The 22,755-nt window shown below is 41.4% G+C and overlaps 1 protein-coding gene across 1 annotated transcript in view; it reads left to right on the forward strand.

The window, feature by feature from the left end:
• LOC127621507 (protein bicaudal D homolog 2-like) overlaps positions 1-17,886 on the forward strand; it is a 44,221-nt gene extending 26,335 nt beyond the window's left edge. Inside the window, exons 7-10 of the mRNA XM_052095146.1 lie at positions 74-253; positions 741-892; positions 12,803-13,136; positions 16,633-17,886. Coding sequence (XP_051951106.1) covers positions 74-253; positions 741-892; positions 12,803-13,136; positions 16,633-16,638 — 672 coding nt within the window. The 3' untranslated portion in view covers positions 16,639-17,886. The remainder of the gene's footprint in view (positions 1-73; positions 254-740; positions 893-12,802; positions 13,137-16,632) is intronic.
• Positions 17,887-22,755: the final 4,869 nt, after the last annotated feature.

Raw genomic sequence — 22,755 nt, forward strand, 5'->3', positions numbered from 1 at the left:
TTAAACTAACCAGTGTTCTATAGTTCCAATATGAATATCTAAATCTCAGTTTTGTTTTTTTCAATGTTTCTAGGTGGCAGTGGACCTGTGCAGACAGCGCAACCTATTGCCCTGCTCATCAGTAGAAGGCAGCAAGGAGTCAGAACACGATGCAGAAGCACTGCTCGAGGATGTGTTAAAACACAAGTCCCTCTTGAGCACCAAGCGAGAGCAGATAGCCACCCTCAGAACTGTCTTAAAAGCCAACAAACAGGTACATAACATGGTCGCTAAATAGATTTTGTTGCATGAATGCTTCGAAACATTGCTATTCAAGAAAGTGTAATGCCTTAACAGATCATTACCAAAATTGTGTTACAAGAATGCTAACCCGTATGGGTTCAGACCCATTGAAGTCTGCTTTGAGAAATTCTCAAAGTCCATTGGGCAGTTGAAAGAAACACCTTAAGAGCAGAACAACATACATTTATTTGCACTGAAAGACACTTTCAATACTGGCAAACTACAGGATTTGTCGTGCCTTTCATTCCTTGGCAAATTGTTTTGCAGGAGGTAATATAAGATTTGATGAAGATTTACATCTTTATATGAACACTTTTTGTTGTGAACTGGTTGAACTCTGAAGTATTTACCCTCCAATACCTGCCTCCTGCTTAACATTTGTCTGGGTACTTTAGTTAATTATGTATTGCCACCAAATGAATTTTGGTCATATTTAGGATTTTTGTTTTTTATTACAGACGGCCGAGTTGGCTTTGACCAACCTGAAGACAAAGTTTGAGGCTGAGAAGAGCATGGTGTCTGAGGCTGTACTGAAGCTGAGAAATGAAATGGAGACCCTGAAGGAGGATGCAGCCACCTTCTCTTCCCTACGGGTCATGTTTGCAAGCAGGTATGATGGGATTACCCGTGCACAGACTACTTTGCTTACTTGCATCCTAAGGGAATTCCTGTGGCACATGTTCCATGCTAAAGAGTGATTACACTCTCTTGTTTTGGGCTGCATGATAATGGTGAAAATGATAATCATGATTATTTTGCTCAATTTGAATCACTATTATTAATCACGATTATTCCGTTATATACCAAAAATGAAGTCTAATTTTGCCCATTATTTACTGGTAATAGCAACAGTTACTCTGGTGTTTACACTAGGGTTGCAGCGGAATACCGGTTTCACAGAAAAAAAAAAAAATGCGACTGGATGGAGAATCTCTCCTTTCCTCCTCGTATGTCTGTCAGACTCGTCAACTTGTGCCACAAACACACATGCAGTGGAGAAAATGTGAGAGAAGAGAGGCGAGGGGGTCTGACAGAAGTGTGTGTGTGTGTGTGTGTGTGTGTGTGTGTGTGTGTGTGTGTGTGTGTGTGTGTGTGTGTGTGTGTGTGTGTGTGTGTGTGTGTGTGTGAGAGAGAGAGAGTTAGAGCAGTGTTTCTCAACTGGTGGGTTGCAGGTCTATTCAGACTGGGTCACGGACAGCAGGGAAAGCACAATGCCATGGTTCTCCCATTGAAGATATTTCGGCGGTCACACAAGTTATAGCCTATTTAGGACTGCCGAGGCAGATTTAATGATAATCTCGTAATCAGCTAAAGGCTTCTCATCTGCACCGTGTAAAGGAACCAGCTCGCGCTAATGATCTGCTCTCTGGCGCGCGTGTGCAACAACCAGCTTCCCTCGATATTGCGGAGTGCAGACCTCAAAACTGATGTGACCAATTTCAATTCTAGTGAGACTTTTCTAGTTTAAAGTGTTACGGAGGAAGTCAAGTCAAACCTCTCAAACAGTAGCAGCCCTGACAGCACTGAGGAGGAAAAGAGCAACACTGTGCTATGCGCCAAAAAATAAAATAATTACACACCATCACCTTTACAAAATTGTTTCACGAATTTACATGAGTAAAAGTAAATGTTATATTTTGACAAAATGTTATAGTTTCATATGAAATTATAGTTTCATATGAAATAATCTAAAGGTAGAATCTATTAGACCTCATTTTATATCAACAGTTTCAAGATGTATTTAGTATTTATTTTTTCATAAATATATGAATTTGTTGTTATTACTATTAAGACCAGCAACACTGACCTAACCATGGTAATGAGGAGCTTTTCCTTCTGTGTAACATGTATGTTCTGTTTGAAATTGTTTGAAATTAGAAAACAAACGGGATAATAATGGGCTCATATAAGTAAATGTGCTCTTCAATTTTTAAAAAGGGGGAGAGAAAACTTGACGTCAACAACAAAAATAATGTCACATGATGCACATCCTTGTACATGAAAACCATGAACAAAACTATACAATATAAGAGGAAATGCGACCCATGATAAATTAAATACAGGTTACGTTTTTACTATGATGGTCACCACTTGATGTCCAATGTAAAATCTGTCCTGAAGCAAAACCAGTTGAGAAGCGCTGAGTTAAAGGTACAGACAGGAGCAGTCTATGTTAACTGTTAATAATCATCGGACATTACTTCAAAAGCTCACACAGCTGATGTTATTATTCATTTAGTAGTTCATTTAACATGCTATGCTAACATGTAAACTAACATGCTTCAGTTATATAACATGTTATAGTTACATGCTAATTTGTTTTATCATGTTTATTATTATAATTCTGTTAGCTTATTTATTCTATTTATTTTATAAAAAAAAAGGGAGACTTCTTTTTTTCTTTTTCTTTTTTACACATACTTCAATTAAAAAAAAAATGGTTTCAAGTTTCAATTATAATAAAGTGTTTGTTCAACCAAAAAAAAAAACAAACAAAAAAAAAAAATTCTGTTTTCACTCCTTTAAGGGTTGTTGTAACTGATCATAATAATTGTGTAATACCGTAAGCCATGATATTTTCTGATATTTTCATACCTTTGCAACCCTAGTTAACACATTCATCCTCTGTTAAGATCCATTCTTTATTATTATTATTGTTATTATTAATATTATTAGTATATCCCCATACCCTACAGTAATATATAGGCTAATAGTATTATATTACTGTAATAATTGAGCATGCAGAATTGCTATAGTCTCAAGCGTCTATTTTGAAGGAAGCCTAATTATTATCAAACTTTTTTTTTTTAATGAAGACAGTGTTGTTTCTGTGGATTACCAGCAGAGGTGACAATGGCATTTTGTGCCAATTTACGTGTAAATATGATGTTCAAATGCAAGAAATATTAATTCCCAACTTGAAGTACCTCAGTAGATGGGTGCAGAGTATATAATATGTATAATTATATTAATATATAATTCAAATAAAGTATTACACTAAATGTGCACCTGTAAAATCAATTTTCTTTTCACTTTACATCATTATTACTCTCCTAAAATGTACCTTATATTTACATTTATGCATTTGGCAGACGCTTTTATCCAAAGCGACTTACAGTGCAATTATTACAGGGACAATCCCCCCGGAACAACCTGGAGTTAAGTGCCTTGCTCAAGGGCACAATGGTGGTGGCCGTGGGGTTCGAACCAAGGACCTTCTGATTAACAGCCCTGTGCTTTAGCCACTACGCCACCACCACTCCATACATTCCCTTCTATATGGACTTTGTTCCCTTCTCACTCAAAGCGCTCGCGCTTGTTAAAGAGTGACGTGCTGTCATAGCAACCAGGATACGTTCCATTTCCGTTTGTCCTACGAAGGCCGTCTCGTTTAAATGAGACTTGTTTAAAGGAGGACACTCGTCCTACCTAGCACGCAGCCTTGGAAACGAGACACAGCCTTAGATTTATTACACACTTGTTATGGCCATCTATATTTGGAATTAGGCAAATGTGCACCTGAGGTAAATGCGTAGTGCTTTAAAATAACGTTTGTGACGTACATAAACCGATCTGAGAGCACAGCTGTTCTGTATAAAACATACATTATCAAAGAACGAGATGGATTAAATTTCATGTGCATCGAACACAGAACGGCGTATCATCCTTGTGTGCCTCACACACGAGACTAAGCATCTGCAGTGTGGTTTTGTATTTCAGCACGTGATTGAAAGAGAAACGACTCGGTTACTAACGTAACCTCGGTTCCCTGAGAGGAGGGAACGAGTATTGCGTAAGTAGCTTACGCTATGGGAAAACTCTGTTTCTCGAGAAATATTGAAGTCTTTATGTAAAACGCATTGCAGCTGCACAGCAGACAGTAATGAGCGAGGCAGCTCGGTCATTGGCTGTGCTGCGGCAACTGCTCGAACCAATGACGGGGCGACTCTGTGCTCAGAGCCCGCCGAAATTAGCATAGCCAGGCTATATAATGGGCACCCCGTCATACGAGTTCCTTTAGGTTCAATCGACTGAAGCGAACTGACCAAGCACAAGCACGGCAGCTTACGCAATACTCGTTCCCTCCTCTCAGGGAACCGAGGTTACGTTAGTAACCGAGTCGTTCCCTATCGAGAGGTCTCTCCTATTGCGTAAGTAGCTTACGCTATGGGAACACCATGTAAAACGCCGTGCGTGCTGACTTCGCTCTATAAAGCCAGAGGCAGATGCCTGAGCCTTAAAGCAAAGTGATTATTCCACGAGCCGGCCAACGGCGAGCTACATAATGGGATAGTATAGAGCGCCCTTCCAAGGTGGTCCATGGTGGGGCGCTCATAGTACAAACACAAGCACATATCTTATGTACTGAGTTTTCTATGTGCTGATATGCATAAAAAATCCTTTAAGTCAGTCAGAGACGGACCTTATAAGGGAGGAGATAATGCTCAGCATATACATACTCCAGTCCATTCTACAGTCAGGCTGATAGAATGTTGGAATGCAATGAGGGGACCTGTAGGTTATAAAACCTGATAAATGTCGAAGGCGAGGCCCAGCCCGCCGCCACACAAATATCTTAAATGGGTATCCCACTCGACCAAGCCCACGAGGAGGCCATGCTCCTCGTAGAGTGAGCTCTGACGCCTAAGGGGCATTGAAGGCCCTTGGCTTCATAAGCTAGCGCTATAGCATCCACTATCCAGCGCGATATTCTTTGCTTTGAGACTGCGAGACCTTTAGTGCGGCCGCCAAAGCATACGAATAATTGTTCCGTCTGTCTGAACAGGGCAGAACGTTCCAAATATACTCTGAGCGCCCTGACGGGGCAGAGTAAATTAGCGTCGCTTTCGTCTGCTGGGGACGATAGCGCTGCCAGAGATATCACCTGTGCTCTGAAGGGTGTGGAGAGCACTTTAGGAATATACCCGTGCTTTGGCCTAAGGACAACTCTGCAGTCGTTAGGTCCAAATTCCAGGCAAGCAGCGCTTGATGACAGCGCGTGCAGGTCGCCCACTCTCTTGACTGAAGCGAGCGCCAGCAAGAGCGCAGTTTTGCTGTTTAAGGTGCACGGTTCGGAGAGGTTCTAACGGGGCACTCTTGAGTGCGTCCAGGACCGTGGCCAGGTCCCAGATCGGCACCGAGGGGGGGCGAGGAGGGTTCATCCTCCTAGCGCCTCTTAGGAAACGAATGATTAGATCGTTTTTCCCTAATGAATGTCCTTTATCAGGATTGTGCGACGCCGCTATGGCAGCCACATAGACTTTGAGCGTGGAGGGTGTGCGACCCGCCTCCAGCAGCTCTTGCAAAAAGGCGAGTACACTTGGTATCTCACACGATTTGGGGTTCAAGCTCTTGGTATCACACCAGTCACTGAACACTTTCCACTTTTGGGCATATAAGCGCCTCGTAGAGGGTGCTCGCGCCTCAGTGATGGTTCTCAAAACTCCACTGGGGAGGTTCTCGGGAACCCGTTGAGGGGCCATGCATGGAGGGCCCTCCATAGAGTGCAGGGAGCTCAACCTAAGTCCACCCTGGCGATTTATATACGAAACTACCGTCATGTTGTCCGTTCGGACCAGGACGTGTTCGTTTTTCAGGTACGGAAGCAGGGCTCTGAGAGCCAAGGCGACCGCCTTCATTTCCAGACAGTTTATATGTAGGCGCTTTTCCGGGTTTGACCAAAAGCCGGAGACAGGCCTGCCCTCGTAAAGGGCCCCCCATCCTATTTTGGAGGCATCTGTCGTGATCATTTTTCTCCGCGTGTTCACGCCCAGACTCACGCCGGTTTGATACCAGTTGATGGCTTTCCAGGGCGTCAGGGCTTTTATACAGCCGTGATTCGCTCTGATCAAAAAGTGGCCAGAGCGCCACGCGTGAGTGGGGACACGGCTCTTGAGCCAGCGCTGGAGAGGACGCATGTGCAACAATCCTAGCTGGAGTACAGCTGATGCCGAGGCCATGAGACCGAGCATTCTTTGAAATCGTTTGACGGGGGCGCGTGCATCCTTTCTGAATGATGTTGCAAGGCGTCGAATAGAGAGCGTGCGCTCTGATGAGAGGCGCGCTGTCATCTGCACTGAGTCTAGCACTATTCCCAGAAGAGATATTCTGGCTGGGGGATAGCACGCTCTTTGCAAAATTGATTCTCAGACCCAGGCATTCTAGATGGCTGATAATCCAAGATCTGTGCGTCGTTAACTGACCCTCTGATTGTGCTATGATTAGCCAATCGTCGAGGTAATTCAGTATTCGCACTCCCCGCTGTCTCAGGGGGGAAAGTGCCGCGTCCATACATTTCGTGAATGTACGGGGGCCAATGATAGGCCGAATGGTAGTACTGTGTACTGGTATGACTGTCCCTCGAAAGCGAATCTCAGAAAAGGCCTGTGATGAGGCGCTATCGGAATGTGAAAGTAAGCGTCTTTCAAATCCACTGATAGAAACCAACCCCCGGGGCGAACTTGCGCGAGGATATGTTTGGTTGTTAACATTCTGAACGAGCGAATCATAAAAGCTTTGTTCAGATGTCTGAGATCTAGGATGGGGCGGAGGCCACCGTCCTTTTCCGGGACGAGAAAATAGCGGCTGTAAAAACCCGCCTCGCTCATAGAGGGAGGAACAGTTTCTATAGCGCCCTTCTCTATCAGTTCGAGCACCTCGGTGCGTAGAACATGTGACACATCTTTCCTCACTTTCGTCTCGACCACCGCTGAAAAGCGGGGTGGTCTGCGAGCGAATTGAAGTGAGTAACCGTGTTTTATTATGTTCAAAACCCATTTTGGCATGTCGGGGATTTTTTCCAAGGCTTTTGCTCGCACAGATATGGGCTGAATGTTGGCTGGGGGCGTGTCGCAGTGACGTATGGGCCCCACCGGCAAATTGCCTTGTGCTAACACTGAGTTTACAGCTCCCAGAGGCGCAGGTGCGCGCTGAGCAGCCGTGTTGAGTGTCGAGTGCAGGGGTGCGTGTGAGCTTACAGGCACGCACGCTATCTCCGTAATGCTCGCATCGTGAGCTGGAGAAATGTTTGAAACTGTATAGACAGTGTTTACAGGTGGGGGTGCATACATTGTAATAGGCACGCGCGCCACTTTCATAAAGCTTCCCGCTCTTAGCGGGAGTTTCTTGGCTCGCGCGTCGCATCTGTGATGCTTGCGGCATGAGACAGAGAACTGTTTGAAACTGTATGTGCAGCGCTTATGGGTGGGGGTGCATCTACTGTAGTAGGCACGGCGCCACTTTCATAAAGCCTCCGCTCGCGGCGGAGTGTTTTTGGCCATGCATACAGTGTTTGTAACTGTGGGAATGCGCACTTTAGTGTGGACACGTGACCCCTTAGTAACACAGGCAGAAAATGTGCTAACACTGAGCTTACAGCTCTCAGAGGCGTGGCGCGCGCTGAGCAGCTGTGTTGAGTGCCGAGTGCAGGGGTGCGTGTGAGATTACAGGCACGCGCGCTATCTCCGTAATGCTCGCAGCCGGAGAAATGTTTGAAACTGTATAGACAGTGTTTACAGGTGGGGGTGCATACATTGTAATAGGCACGCGCGCCACTTTCATAAAGCTTCCCGCTCTTAGCGGGGAGTTTCTTGGCTCAGCGTCACATCTGTGATGCTCGCGACATGAGCCAGAGAATTGTTTGAAACTGTATGGGCAGCGCTTATGGGTGGGGGTGCATATACTGTAGTAGGCACGCGCGCCACTTACATAAAGCCTCCCGCTCGCGGCGGGGTGTTTTTGGTCATGCATACAGTGTTTGTAACTGTGGGAGTGCGCACTTTAGTGTGGACACGTGACCCCTTAGTGACACAGGCAGAAAATGTGCTAACACTGAGCTTACAGCTCTCAGAGGCGTGGCGCCGCTGAGCAGCTTTGTTGAGTGCAGGGGTGCGTGTGAGATTACAGGCACGCGCGCTATCTCCGTAATGCTCGCAGCAAGAGCCGGAGAAATGTTTGAAACGACAGTGTTTACGGGTGGGGGTGCATACATTGTAATAGGCACGCGCGCCACTTCCATAAAGCTTCCCGCTCTTAGCGGGAAGTTTCTTGGCTCGCGCGTCGCATCTGTGATGCTTGCGGCGTGAGCCAGAGATCTGTTTGGAACTGTATGGGCAGCGCTTACGGGTGGGGGTGCATACATTGTAATAGGCACGCGCGCCACTTTCATAAAGCCTCCCGCTAGCGGCGGGGTTTTTGGCCATGCATACAGTGTTTGTGTGTAGGGGTGCGTGCAGGACAGCAGGCACGCGCGCTACATTTATAGTATTTCCCGCTTTTACTGGGGAAGTGTTTATAACTGTGGGAACAGTGCTTGTGTGTAGTGGTGCATACATGACAATAGGCACACGGTCTACATTTATGGGGCGTCCAGCTCGAGCTGGGAAAGTATTCGGCACTGTTTGGACAGTATTGATATGTGGGAGTGCGCACTTTAGTGTGGACACGTGACCCCTTAGTGACACAGGCAGAAAATGACTCTTGTGATTTCTGTGTGTTGCCGTTAAAACGGCATTTGATTGCAGGTGAGCGAGTTCTGTGACTGGCCCATTGACTGCTGTACAGACATTTCCAGCCGCCTGTAAGGGGACTGGGTAATGTTTTACACGTTTTGCTCGCTGCAGTGAAGCGTTCAGCGAACTCTCTTACCGTGCTGGTGCCCGTGCTCGTGTCCGCTAATGTCGACGGCGCGGGGTCGAAGGCCGAGCCCGGCCAGTCGTCGGATGCAGCGCCAATTGGAAAGGCTGTCATCCTTTTCACCGTCGTCCCCTGGCGCGCCGAACGAGATGAGACCCACCGCTCTGTTGGAGGGGTGCTGGTCCGTCTGCGTGAATTGGACTGGCGGCGGGGAGTTCTCGGGTGGTGGTGAAGCACGCGGGGACTGGCCCGGCGTGACGTCACTGAAGTCTGCGTGTTCTGGCGGCCTCCGTGAGCGGCGCTTTTTCTTGCGCGGCTCGAACAGAGGGGACGGCAGCACGGTGGTAGCAGGCTCGTTCGCGGCGAAGGCGGCGAAGCGAGCGCGCGGCTCGTTGAGGCCCAGGGAGTCACATTCGGGGCATCCGCCTCGAGTGAAAGCAGCTTCTGCGTGGTCAGGTCCCAGGCAGCGAGTGCAGATAATGTGATGGTCCCTGTCAGGAAGAAGGCCTCTGCACGAGGCGCAGGTCGAAGGCATTTGGAACAACGCCTCGAATTTGCTCTTTTACTAAATACAAAAAGTGTCGCAAAGGCGAACACTTGCAAAGTAGCTTAGTAAAAAGGATATAGTGATGCGCGCCGGATGGCGTAGCAGAAGGCTTCGAAGGCGGCTGAAGGCGCCGGCGTCCTCTTAGCAGTCCTGCTGTAGGCTTGTCAACGGCAGGCGAAAGACTCCAACAATCCGGAGGATCCAGCGAAGAGGAGGTCTTCGCTGAAGGAGATTAAATCTAAAGGAACTCGTATGACGGGGTGCCCATTATATAGCCTGGCTATGCTAATTTCGGCGGGCTCTGAGCACGCTGAGCGAGGCGCGCGCCCATTGGTCGCGCGTTCAGAGTCGCCCCGTCATTGGTTCGAGCAGTTGCCGCAGCACAGCCAATGACCGAGCTGCCTCGCTCATTACTGTCTGCTGTGCAGCTGCAATGCGTTTTACATAAAGACTTCAATATTTCTCGAGAAACGGAGTTTTCCCATAGCGTAAGCTACTTACGCAATAGGAGAGACCTCTCGATAGGGAACTGTGATTGGTCAGTAGCGAATTGAGGTGAAAACGGACAACGAAAGAGCTTGTGATTTGGCCTATCATCCATAGACACTACATAGGCCTACTGTATAATGAAAATGAACAACAATTTGCTACTTTAACTGGCTGACACCTTCTTTTTGTTAGCTGTTTGAGTAACTTGAGATGGCTAAAATCATATAATTGTGAGTGAAACGAATCTGCTTGTATTTTACGAGTTGAGACTTTTCTGAACGTTTTGACTCATGACCTTTTTGATCTGTATGATTTTACCTATTCCCATTATGATTGTTGTGTTCACGTTTAATAAATTAAACAGTGGAACTGTCACATATGAGCACTGTAAATGTCAGTGAATGAGACCCATGTTTACGGAGTTTAAGGTTTAATTTTTGTTACATGCCATTTATCGCCTCATTTTGGTTTAATGCATTATCACAGATGTTTGAAGTTCATTATTCTCTCTCTGTGAGTGAGTCATCAGGATTACCATAAACACACATATAAATGGGCACAATGCAATGTATGCAAGTGTCATATATTTCTCATTCAAATCAGCATTCATCTATAAAATAGGCACATTTCTGGATCATGTTACATCTGCCAAACCTTAAATAAGCAGCAAGTCCAAATTTTCAAAAGCTTTTAAATGACACATTTTTCAAATGATAATATTTTAATGAATGAGCTAGCAGTTCCTGTTAAAAGTATTAAATATTAAAACTTTGTAAAAATATCATGTATCTGTATTGGCCACAATGAGTTGTGAATTATCGGTATCTACCCACAAATTCCATATTGGTGCATCCCTAGTAAAACATCAAATTAATCAAATAACCATGTGTCATATGTTGTTGGAAAGCTCTCAAAGAGTAGAATACAGCAGGCATATTTGTTTTACTCAGACAAAAATATAGCGAGTAATAAGTAAGTAAATGTAAATGTAAACAGGTGTTGTTTATATGCCACATTTTCCCTTATAACGTCATTAAAAATAAACCGAACATAAAATCGAATTACTTAGAAGAGGCGATTATCTTTCAAACAAGCCCACACAAAAGGATGCATAGATGTGCATTAGATAATTGACACAAAACACAATGTACATGATGCACACTTATAATCTGACTGAAAAGACATTAGCTTTTCCTATATTTCCTATATAATCAGAAAATGATATAGTTTCATGGAATGCTAAACCAGTCAGATTGGGTTCAGATCCGTGCAAAAATAATCCATATTTGGGCGAAGAGACATGTGATCTGTGTGACTGTTACATATGGCCACCAGGAGATGGCGCCAAGTACATGACACAGACTCGATGCAGACTCAAGTCAAATGGCACTCATTCTGTGAAATCTCATTACTAAAATCATGTCCGCATACTTTGCAAACCTTTAGTCATTGTTGTGTTTGCATGTGTAATTAGTTCTTATGTACAATTATTATGTTATATATTATAATTAAATATATAATATATATTTTGGACACTTGGATAAATAATTTTTACATTTTTGTAATGCTATAACTTTTCATTTCTTTGCTAAATCGACACAAAATGCTACTGTTACAGGTTACATGTTTGGCATGTCAAATCAGAAAAACAAGTTTTCAAAAAAAATTTGTGATTTGTTTTTTTTTTTTTTTTTTTTCAGCAGTTCCTTAGGCTGACTATCAAAATTCATCAAAAACGATATCATTAAAACATTTGAAAAGGTTCCTTAAAATGATACCAAACATTTGACCCTCTTTTCTTTTTTTATTACCAGTGAAACTATATGTGTAAAGTAATTTAGGGAATACAGGAGTTTTGATGGATTAATGGAAAGTAATGCCATGTAAGCACCAAAGGTTATTTTCATGGTAAACATAGTAGTATAAAGCGCAATGACAAACAATAAATGACTAACTATCACACCACTGTAAAAATGTGTATATAAAAGAGCTGTAAGACACGAGGAGACAGACAGCATTTCTCATCGACACAGAACAACAGGGGAAACAGAAGCACTCATCCCGCAAAACACTGTATCCAGCTATGAATCATGATCATGTATGGTACTATCTGCTAATATTGGCCTCAGAATCAATGGCACAGAGCGCAACAGAGTGTGGCGCATGATGATGTGTGTGCGGGAACGGGAGAAAGAAATGCTGTGGTACATTAACAGCAGCCACATGGTCACTGCACACCGAGACCGCACCACGCTTCTTTATGGGCATTAAAAACCTATGCATTGCACAAACATTTCTCTTACTGTTCTCGCTCGTGTGATGTCTCTGACTCTCTGGTTTGCAGCAGCTGCTTGAGTCTGACGTTGCTTTTGGCCAATGACAAAAATGGAAAAACAACATATTTCCTGTGCTATTTTGTGATTGGTTAGGCAGTCTACAGCCCACCCTTAATGTTTGCAGCACACATCCTGCCCCCATATTGCTTTTAACCAATGCACAAATTGGAAAATAAATATATATATATATATATATATATATATATATATATATATATATATATATATATATATATATATTTGTTTTATTTAATACCATGTTCCCAATATGTTTGATTGGATAGGCAAGACTCCCATTTGGGTGGGCTCAGCAACATCCTAACTAATTATTAGTCCTGTGGTTGGTTTATTAGTTCTTCCTTAAAAACATTAATACTGGATTAAAGCATTTTATTGCTTGGACACTAAAGACTTTAGGTCTGTTGTGTTCGTATACAGTGCCCTCTCGAGCACAAACATGGTTTTATTCTGTATCTTATATCTTGTATTTGCATCTCTCCCCCTCTTTTCACAGATGGGACCAGTACATAACACAGTTAGATGAGATGCAGAGACAGCTTGCAGCAGCTGAGGATGAGAAAAAGACACTCAACTCTCTCCTCCGCATGGCCATTCAGCAGAAGCTGGCACTGACACAGCGGTTGAAAGTTCTAGAGGCTCCTTTTTCCTCTGTCAGATATGGTAGCAGTCCTTGCCACTCCCAGACCAAGCACCTAACCAAATCAGGCCGTGCCCCACGGAGCTCCTTGAGAAGCAGTCCACCTTCCAGTCCGGTGCTAGTGCCTACTGGTCCCCAGAACATTAGTGGCCACATGAGGGCACTGTCCCTTAGCCTTCACTGCAGCCCTGTAAGAGCGCCCTCCTCTTCATCTTTTTCTTCCTCAAATGAACCTGATTCCTCTACATCCTCGCAGAGTTTGGTATCTGTCGGCCTTGCACGTGACACTACCTTCATTCGTAGTTATGGGTCAAGTTCGTCTCACTCGCTAGATGACTCTACTGGTGGGTTGGGGCCTTTTGCAATTCAGTTACGACAGCCCAAGGTTTTCGAGTCTCAGGCAAAAGGCCTACAAGTGTCAGCACCATTGCGCAGTAACACATTTATTAAAGCACGTTGTGCATCTTTACCAGTGACCAAACCTGGTTCCTTCTGTTCACGTTCAGTTGAAACCATTGGTATGCGTTTAGGCAGAATTGAAGGCACACGAACAGAGAAAAGAAGTAAAGTCACTATGGAGGAAAATGATCTAAAACCTTCAAAGAAGTCCAATGCAGAACGTGTGTTTCTCAAAAAGCAGTCTAACATCTCAAAATCCAGATCCACAGAGGATACTAGCGCAAGTCATTTAGCTTGTTCAAATGTGCCATCAATCATACAGCCCAGATTTCCATCCAACAGACTCCCTCGGGGAACCTTAAATGTAGCGTCTTCTAGTCTTCAATCCACTTCGTACAGTCCAAAAAAAAAAAAACAGAGATCATCTTTCCCCCACAGAACAAAATCATCTTACAGGCTAGGGAATCATTCAAACTTGTGTCATGACACTGTTGAGGAAATGCTTTCCAACACGAGTCGAGAAATCAGGAGGAAACAAGATCACCTCAAAAAACAGCAAAGAGGTGATGATGCAACAAACAAGTCAATGCATACCCACACACACCTGAAGTTCAGAGCTAAATAACTGCTCAGTTGTCAGATACTTACTCGTGCTACAAAAGTAACAGAATATTAAAATTACAGATTCAGAAACAGATACCTTTAACAACAAAGACCCCATTTACACCTGGAATTAAGAAGCGTCTCTGGTGATCCGATCACATGTGGGCTGGTGAGACACATCACTCTTTACATCTGGTCACATAAGGCCCCGTTTCCACCTGGTATTAAGGTGTGTTTCGGGTGATCCGATCACATGTGGTCTGGTGAGACACATGTTTACACCTGGTCGTTTAAATGCGTCTCCTGTGACCACTTGTATTCGGATTTGGAGGGGAGCGTCTCTGTTTCATGACAACATACCTCTGTTCACTATTTCATTGTGTTACTGCACTGTTTCTCCCAGATGCAGTTGAAATTAAATCTAAGCACCAACGCAACATGTCAATAAGAACTATCCGTTACTGTATTTAAGGAGCTTCAGGTGTTCGTGCTTGTCATCTGTGTTGATATCAGGCACACTAAAGATCTGTGAAGCCCTTGTGATCGTGTATGTATCTGCTTCTTAAAATCTTCTCTTCATTTTGTTAGTTTCTCTTGTAGTCCACTGTTTTGAGCGCGTTAAGCTCAAGGATGTTGTGACCACACCAGACAGCAAGCGGTTCAACCTCCCGTCTGTTTGCAAACTCGTCACAGTCATGGATAAGGCAGATGACTGTGGTGTCGTCTGCAAACTTCATGAGCTTGACAGAGGGGTCCTTTGCAGTGCAGTCATTCATGTACAGGGAGAAGAGCAGTGGAGAGGGACAGTATCCCTGAGGAGCACCAGTGCTAATAGTGAGGTCCCGGATGTGAGTTTCTCCAGTCTCACTAGCTGCTGCCTATCTGTCAGAAAGCTGGTGTTCCATTGACTGTTTGGGGTTGGCATGGAGAGCTGAGTCAGTTTGAATGAGAAAAGATCAGGCATGATGGTATTGAAGGCTGAACTGAAGTCCATAAATAGGATTCTTGCGTAAGTCCCAGGTCTGTTGAGGTGTTGCAGGATAGAACACATTCCCATTTTTACAGCATCATTCACAGACCTGTTTGCCATTAGTTGACTCTCTACAGAGCGAGGGGCAGGTGTCTTGTACTGAGTGATGCTTTTCAGGCCTTTCCACACTGAAAAGGGCCTTTTTTCCCAGCTATTTATAGTAGCTTCTTTTAGCCACTTTGATTTCCTTAGTCAGTATGTTAGTACAATATTTTATCCTCACTTCTGTAAGCATCCTATTTGGCATGACGAAGCTGTCTTAGTTTTTCCTATAAACCATGGTTTATCATTATTGATTGATAAAAATGTCCTAGTAGGGGTGCACTTATCCTCACAGAATCTGATATATGATGTCACAGTATCTGTAAGCTTGTCCAGGTTTGTGGCTACAACTTCAAAAACACTCCAGTCAAAGCAGGCTTGTAGTTTCAGCTCTGCTTCATTTGTCCACCTATTTACAGTCCTTACTACAGGCTTAGCTGTTTTAGTATCTGCTTGTAGGTCGGGAGAAGATGAATCAGAGAGTGATCAGGGAGTCCTAAAGCTGCATGTGGGACAGAGCTGTAAAGGGCATCCTTTACAGTGGTGTAGCAGTGGTCCAGTATATTTCTGTCTCTGGTGAGGCATGTGGTGTTGTGTTTGTATTTTGACAGTTCACGGGTGAGGTTAGCTTTATTCAAATCTCCTAGAATAATAAGTGAGTCCGGGTGTTTATGAGAATGTTGTTCACGCAAAACCCTTAACCCTAGACCTAACTCCTAATTTACCCCTAAAATCAGAGAGAGTTTAACCCTGTAAACCCAACCCTAATTGGTAGTTATGTTGTTCCAGGACCAACAAGGATGTTACAGGGTTCCCATGGATCCTTAAGTCTAAATTTAAGGTCATAAAAAGTCTTAATTATTCTAAATGACACAACAAAAGTCTTATTTGTCATTTAAATAAAACATGCAGAAAGACAGGAATCGTGATAAGACCTAATGTGATATTCAAACTTCAAAAGATTATGATCCGATTAAATAAATGCATGCGCTGCATCCTTCAGAGTGAAAACGTGGCACTGTTGTATTTTCTCTAAGTACGCAGGGGTTTGTGAGTGTTTCCAGCTGTTGCAGAGCAGTTCTCAATCATTTGGCCATATCGGAAATTTATGACTAGCAACATCTGATTAATGATCAGATGTTGATGATATAGTGTTGATAAAATATGACAAAGTTTACTTTTAATTGTTTATATTAATACGTGGTAGAGTATTGTTGAAATGCACATTTTATTTCCCTTATCTTTTTGAATGGAAGTGTTGAAGTGCAAATATTTCAAAATAAGAGCCCCTGATGTATTTCAGCATTTATAGTGTGAATCTCTCTAAGTAGGAGTCTGTGATACATTATTTATTTTGAGATTGTGTGAGTTTGTTTTGGTATGGGGATACGGTATTAATTTGATTTGAAAAATTCTGCAGCAACCCTGCTGTTAATCCAGGAACATGTTCTACTTGCGTAAATCGCATTAAGATTCCCGCAATAATATTTTAGTAATTATTACCTTGTAATTTAAGTCAGTAATGTAATTGTAATTTCTACTGCCAACCTACTGTTAGGCAAATGTATGGATTAACACTTTTGACTTCTTGTCTCTTATTTTATCTTTACAGAGATAAAAACAACTTCTTTACTCCCTCTATGCTCCAATATATTTATGTGGACCTCATGAACACCCTTACCCTGCTGACCTGCCCCATCATCCTCCTCATCACAGACCACACCTCATTGGGCCTCTCTTCATCTCTCTGGTGCCTCTCCCTCACCTGTTTTCTTTTGGTTATTTTTTTGTTTTGTAAGTGTTGTTCAGCTTTAAGGAGCTGAAAGCTGAACACTTTCATGTCATGTCATAGTGACATATTGTGAGACCTTTCTTTCAGTTAGTCATGGACATTTGTACCACTTCAAACTTGTCGAGATCAGTATTGTTTTAAATCTGACTGGCTTTGACTGACCATGCTTTGTTTTTTCCCAAAGATTTGGCTTAAGCAACTTTTTTGTAGCTATCATGGAAGGCATTCCTCAGGTATAACTGACCAGTTCTGTTTGTTGTTTTTGTTTACATTTCTATGCAATTTACAGCAGCATGCTCATATTGGCCCCAATTAACTCATTCAAACCTCATCAAACGCTGATATTTTCCTCTCCTGTTTTTTTGAATGATATAGTAGTAGTTGCCAAGGCCTTTTTGAAGCGGTCAACAATAAGCACATATAACCAGAACAATCATCTATGCAGAATTTAAAACGATACACTGCTAATTATCTCATGCAAAAAAATCTAATTACCGAACTGCCAGTTTTGCTGCATACAACACAGGTTAACGAACAGCACTTTTAAGATTATTATGAGTATTTGTTAGCACTTTACAATATGGTTAAATTTGTTAACATGAACTAACAATGGACAATTCATTTACAGCATTTGTTCATCTTGATTAGTGTTAATTTCAACATATACTAAAAAAAAAAATTTAAGTTGTATATTAGCATTAGTTAAGTTCAGCGGTATGAACTAACAATGAACAATTGTATTTTATTTATTATGATTAATAATGCTGTAAAAAATATATTATTAATTGTTAGTTCATGATACCTAATGCATTAACTAATGTAAACAAATGGAACCTTTTTGTAATTATTTACATTATTCAATACCATGTTTAACGACTCGCTCCATATCGCAGTTGCTTTGTGTTAATGTCAGAGGGAGCATATTGTGAAAGAGAACTTGCTTGTAGACACATCTTAAATGTATCTTGTTTATCTTATCAAGATTTTGGTGCATTTCAAAATTGCTTTCTGTTGTCTTTTTATTGTTTCGGCTCCTCCTTTAACCTGATTATCTTGTATATTGATATTTTATTGTTCACTCCTAACAGAATATTACATTTCAAGCTACATATGTTGTTTGTGAAATGTGCTGTGAAAAAATAAATATGTTTCAATGTTTGTTTATTTCTTTAATTTGCCTTACTGAGGCTGTAGACTGCAGTAACTTGCAAACTATGGAATATTATTAGCCTAATTCTAGTATTAATCGCACTGCTGGACTATTTAAGTGAACTGCAAAAAAGGACATTTTAAATGGTGAAACTACAGAAATCTGATGCGTTTGCAACAACATCCAAGTTTGTAGTATTTTTATATTAATGTTGCATATACAGGTACTGTTATGAGTGTGGACGAAGACAGAGGCAGACGAGGAGGTGGGATCTACGTGCGGTTTTATTGAACAAAAGAAAATAAACAGACAGGAGCAAAAGGAAAAAACCACGATGGGTAAAACGAAACTAGAACACGAAAACACTGGAGGAACACGGAACTGGGAACACACGGCTGGAATGAACACGGGAAGACAGGCAAGGTAGGCAAAACAACAACATCGAAACAGTAGAAACATGAACCTTCATCAACATTCAACGAACGACAAGGAGTGGAGAACAAACAGGGTTATATATATACACACACACAGGATGATCACAAATAACAAACAGGTGCGAACAATGACATAGTGTTGAGGACCGGGAACCATGGTGACGGTGACATGGAAAACACGGGGCAGACAACCAGGTAATCGTGACAGGTACGTATACTAATATGTGACTTTTATATTGGTTGGAAATACCCCTACATGAATGTACATGTAGTATGTTTTCCCTATGTTCCCGTATATCAGATTTCTGTAGAAGGAAATATTAATCTGCATGCTGTTAATATGCTTATGCTCTTAAAAACATAATTTAGCATTTGAAATAATGTAGTAGTGTTTGTATATATTTAATACTTAAAATATCTTTATATATTAAAGATATTAAGATTTTTACCTTTGAATTGAAATGGTAAGCCAGTAAAATTGCAACATTGAGGGCATGGCTTTGAATTGCAGCTATAAATGCAGAATTTAGTGGGAGAATGTAGGACAATAATTTGCTAATATCCTATGAACTGGCCAAAGAATTTAAGGGCGCAGCGTTAAATTAGAAAACATATTTTAACATTAGACTTTAAATTTAGATTTTAAATTCACAATTGTTTATATAATTGTTCTATAGTCTATAAATTATTTAACGCAATGACATCAGAAGTAACTGTAATTAAATTACTGTAACATTGAGTAATCCCTTTACTTTTTTTTCAACGAAAAAGTAATTTAATTACAGAAATTACTTAGTAATGCATTACACCAACCCTGATTAGGAGTATCTGATTCTAAACCAGTATCTAACTTAATGTAGGAGTCTTAATGGAAGCCCTGTTTTACCAATCAACTGCTTTTATAAATGCAACAGCAGTTAGAATGCCTGATTAAACCAGATTCCTCTTGCTACCCTACCAAATTTCTTCTTCGAAGAAATCCCTTTTGATCCTACCTTGAAGTAAGTGTGTGCATGTGTGACGGTTTTGCCAGAGTGGTCTATTTACTGCATAATGGAGATACAAAAATGGAAATAATGTTTTCGTGGCACAGAGAATTAATCAGTCCCACAGCATGTCTCATTAGCTCTGCTCTGTTTTAATTAAAACAGTTATTTTTCCTTTTTAATCTTTTAACTTTGTGATCATACAGTGATTAAATTATTATCAGATCTTTGTACAATTAGCAAATTGACAGTTACAATAAGCATTTTCACTCAATTCTTTCTAGAAGAGTTCAAATGAATTCAATGTGAAACGAAACGTCCCCACCTAGTGGTGAACACGGGTAATTCAGTACATATAATGCAATTAATCAATTAAACGGATTAAATCAGTAACATTTTACAATATTACCTGCATAATGGAGATACAAAAAATGCTGCGTTCACACCGGACGCGAATAGCGCGTCAGGCGCGAGTGATTTCAATGTTAAGTCAATGCAAAGACGCGTTACGCAGTAAAAATTCCTGCTTGGCGCTGAATGAGGCGTGAGCGGCGCGTAGACGCTGAATACGCCTCATTCAGCGCGACAAGTTGTATGGAGCGCCAAAGGGTCAAATTTCGCCACTAACGAAGCGCCTTTCATTCTCAAAACGCCCGGTGTTTACGGCGTTTAAGACAAAAGACGCCGCAAAGTACGGCGTTCTGTGATACAAACGCCGCAAATTACGGCGTTTACAAAGCAAAACGCCGTCATTATCGGCGTTATTTTTATCCAGCCAATGACGCCGTTTCTGACGCCGCGAGGCCATCCATAGTCGCGCCGTAATTTGCGGCGTTTCTGTCTGACAAAGACGGCGTAAAAGCGGCGTTTTGTATAATATTACAATCAGCCCCTCCCTTTTCTTCAAAGTTCAGCCCATCTAATGAAGCAAATGGAAAGACATATGTAGTAGATTGTCGATCTGAATGATCGGGTTCTGTTTTTCTAACTACATATTTTTTATTTCTTCATTGGGCACGTGTATCCCCCTTTTTCCTTTATCATATGTGGGTATGATTTTAGCCTCTGTTTACATTCATGTCTGTGAAATACATTAGATTACACAGGAAACTTACTACCTTCATTAGGACATTGGTCTGCGTGCACGGACAGCAGAGTCGTTTTGCTCTTATAGTGACAGGGGTTCGACTCCAAGGTCCGACCGTATTTTTATCTCCGCTTCTTTTCTTTTGTATTGGTCTGTTGGTGTATGTCTTTTAAATTTCGGAAGACTACCCTATAGCTGACAACTGATTGAGTAGGAATGACAGCAGCAACTGTTTTAAGCCCGCTTACAGTGGCTGCTGTGGGTCCCTTTATTGCTGATTATAGCTAATGATGTAGATGGGCAGATGCTTCACGATATAGTCCATTTCGCTTTTTAAGATCATAAGACTCTGGAGTTTTAGCAGTTCCCAGGATACACGAAAGGAGGTAGAGCCTTCCTAAACGATTGAACTATTAAAACAAGAGATGACGCGCCAGCCCAAGCGCGGACTACCGCTGCTCTTCACCATCATACAAGATAGGCAGGCTATTTCACATATAAATTATTTATTATCACGCTGCCATTGCCTTAAAATAGACATTCATATTGCTAACGGTGAATAATAGGCTATATTTTGTACTACCATGTTCATTCTGATGTCATATAATATAACGATTATATGACGGTTTTTTATTTTTTTTATTTTACGCTTTGCTGCCACATATTATTTTCTCGTAATAACGAGATCATATGTCGTTAAAACGACATCTTTTTCTCGTGATAACAAGCTGTTATGTCGTTGAAACTACATATTTTCTCGGCCTTACAAGGACATGTGTCATGTAGGCTATAAAATATGCCTTATTATCCACATAAAATGTAGCCTATAGCCTATCACGCCTTTATCACTTCTACGTTCAAAAAGCTTAAGCAAATAGTAGCAGCCCCCAATCAGAGGCGAACACTGAATAGGGGCCCCAGGCAAAATTAAGTCATAATTGCTTATATGAATATACTAATCTTGAAAAAAACAAAGAAAAAAAAACGTTTTTTTTTATATATAATATATTATATATTTTTGTTAATAGACTATATCTTCATTACCTGTGAGATATAATTAAACAAAAAAGTAGGCCTAGTCAAAACACACATAGCCTAAGTTGTTTATTTTTACAACATTGTGTTCTTATTTTGTTTAATTAACTAAATGTCAATCTTTGTCTTTATAACAGAAGATACAATACAATACAAAAATCTTCAAGATACAGCCTAAGGCAATCTTCACATGCACCTAATTGTCACCTTTATGAACTAATGCTACCATATATTTCTATAGCATTGCTTATTCCACCACACAAATGACTGTTTATAAGGTGACAATTCGTTACATGTGAAGATTGTAGGCTGTATCTTGAAGATTTTTGTATTGTATTGTATCTTCTGTTATAAAGACAAAGATTGACATTTCGTTAATTAAACAAAATAAGAACACAATGTTGTAAAAAATAAACAACTTAGGCTATGTGTGTTTTGACTAGGCCTACTTTTTGTTTAATTATATCTCTAGGTAATGAAGATATAGTCTATTAACAAAAATATATAATATATTATATATAAAAAAAAAACGTATAGGCCTATATAAAATAGGTATATTTTTAAAAGGGCCTCATTTATTAATTTTGCCTGGGGTCAAAAGTGTGATAAGAAGTGTGATAAAGGCGTGATAGGCTATAGGCTACATTTTATGTGGATAATAAGGCATATTTTATAGCCTACATGACACATGTCCTATAAGGCCAAGAAAATATGTAGTTTTAACGACATAACAGCTTGTTATCACGAGAAAAAGATGTCGTTTTAACGACATATGATCTCGTTATTACGAGAAAATAATATGTGGCAGCAAAGCGTAAAATAAAAAAAATAAAAAACCGTCATATAATCGTTATATTATATGACATCAGAATGAACATGGTAGTACAAAATATAGCCTATTATTCACCGTTAGCAATATGAATGTCTATTTTAAGGCAATGGCAGCGTGATAATAAATAATTTATATGTGAAATAGCCTGCCTATCTTGTATGATGGTGAAGAGCAGCGGTAGTCCAGCGCTTGGGCTGGCTGTCATCTCTGGTTTTAATAGTTCAATCGTTTAGGAAGGCTCTACCTCCTTTCGTGTATCCTGGGAACTGCTAAAACTCCAGAGTCTTATGATCTTAAAAAGCGAAATGGACTATATCGTGAAGCATCTGCCCATCTACATCATTAGCTATAATCAGCAATAAAGGGACCCACAGCAGCCACTGTAAGCGGGCTTAAAACAGTTGCTGCTGTCATTCCTA

Source organism: Xyrauchen texanus, chromosome 27, assembly GCF_025860055.1.
Source record: "Xyrauchen texanus isolate HMW12.3.18 chromosome 27, RBS_HiC_50CHRs, whole genome shotgun sequence".
NCBI lineage: Eukaryota > Metazoa > Chordata > Actinopteri > Cypriniformes > Catostomidae > Xyrauchen > Xyrauchen texanus.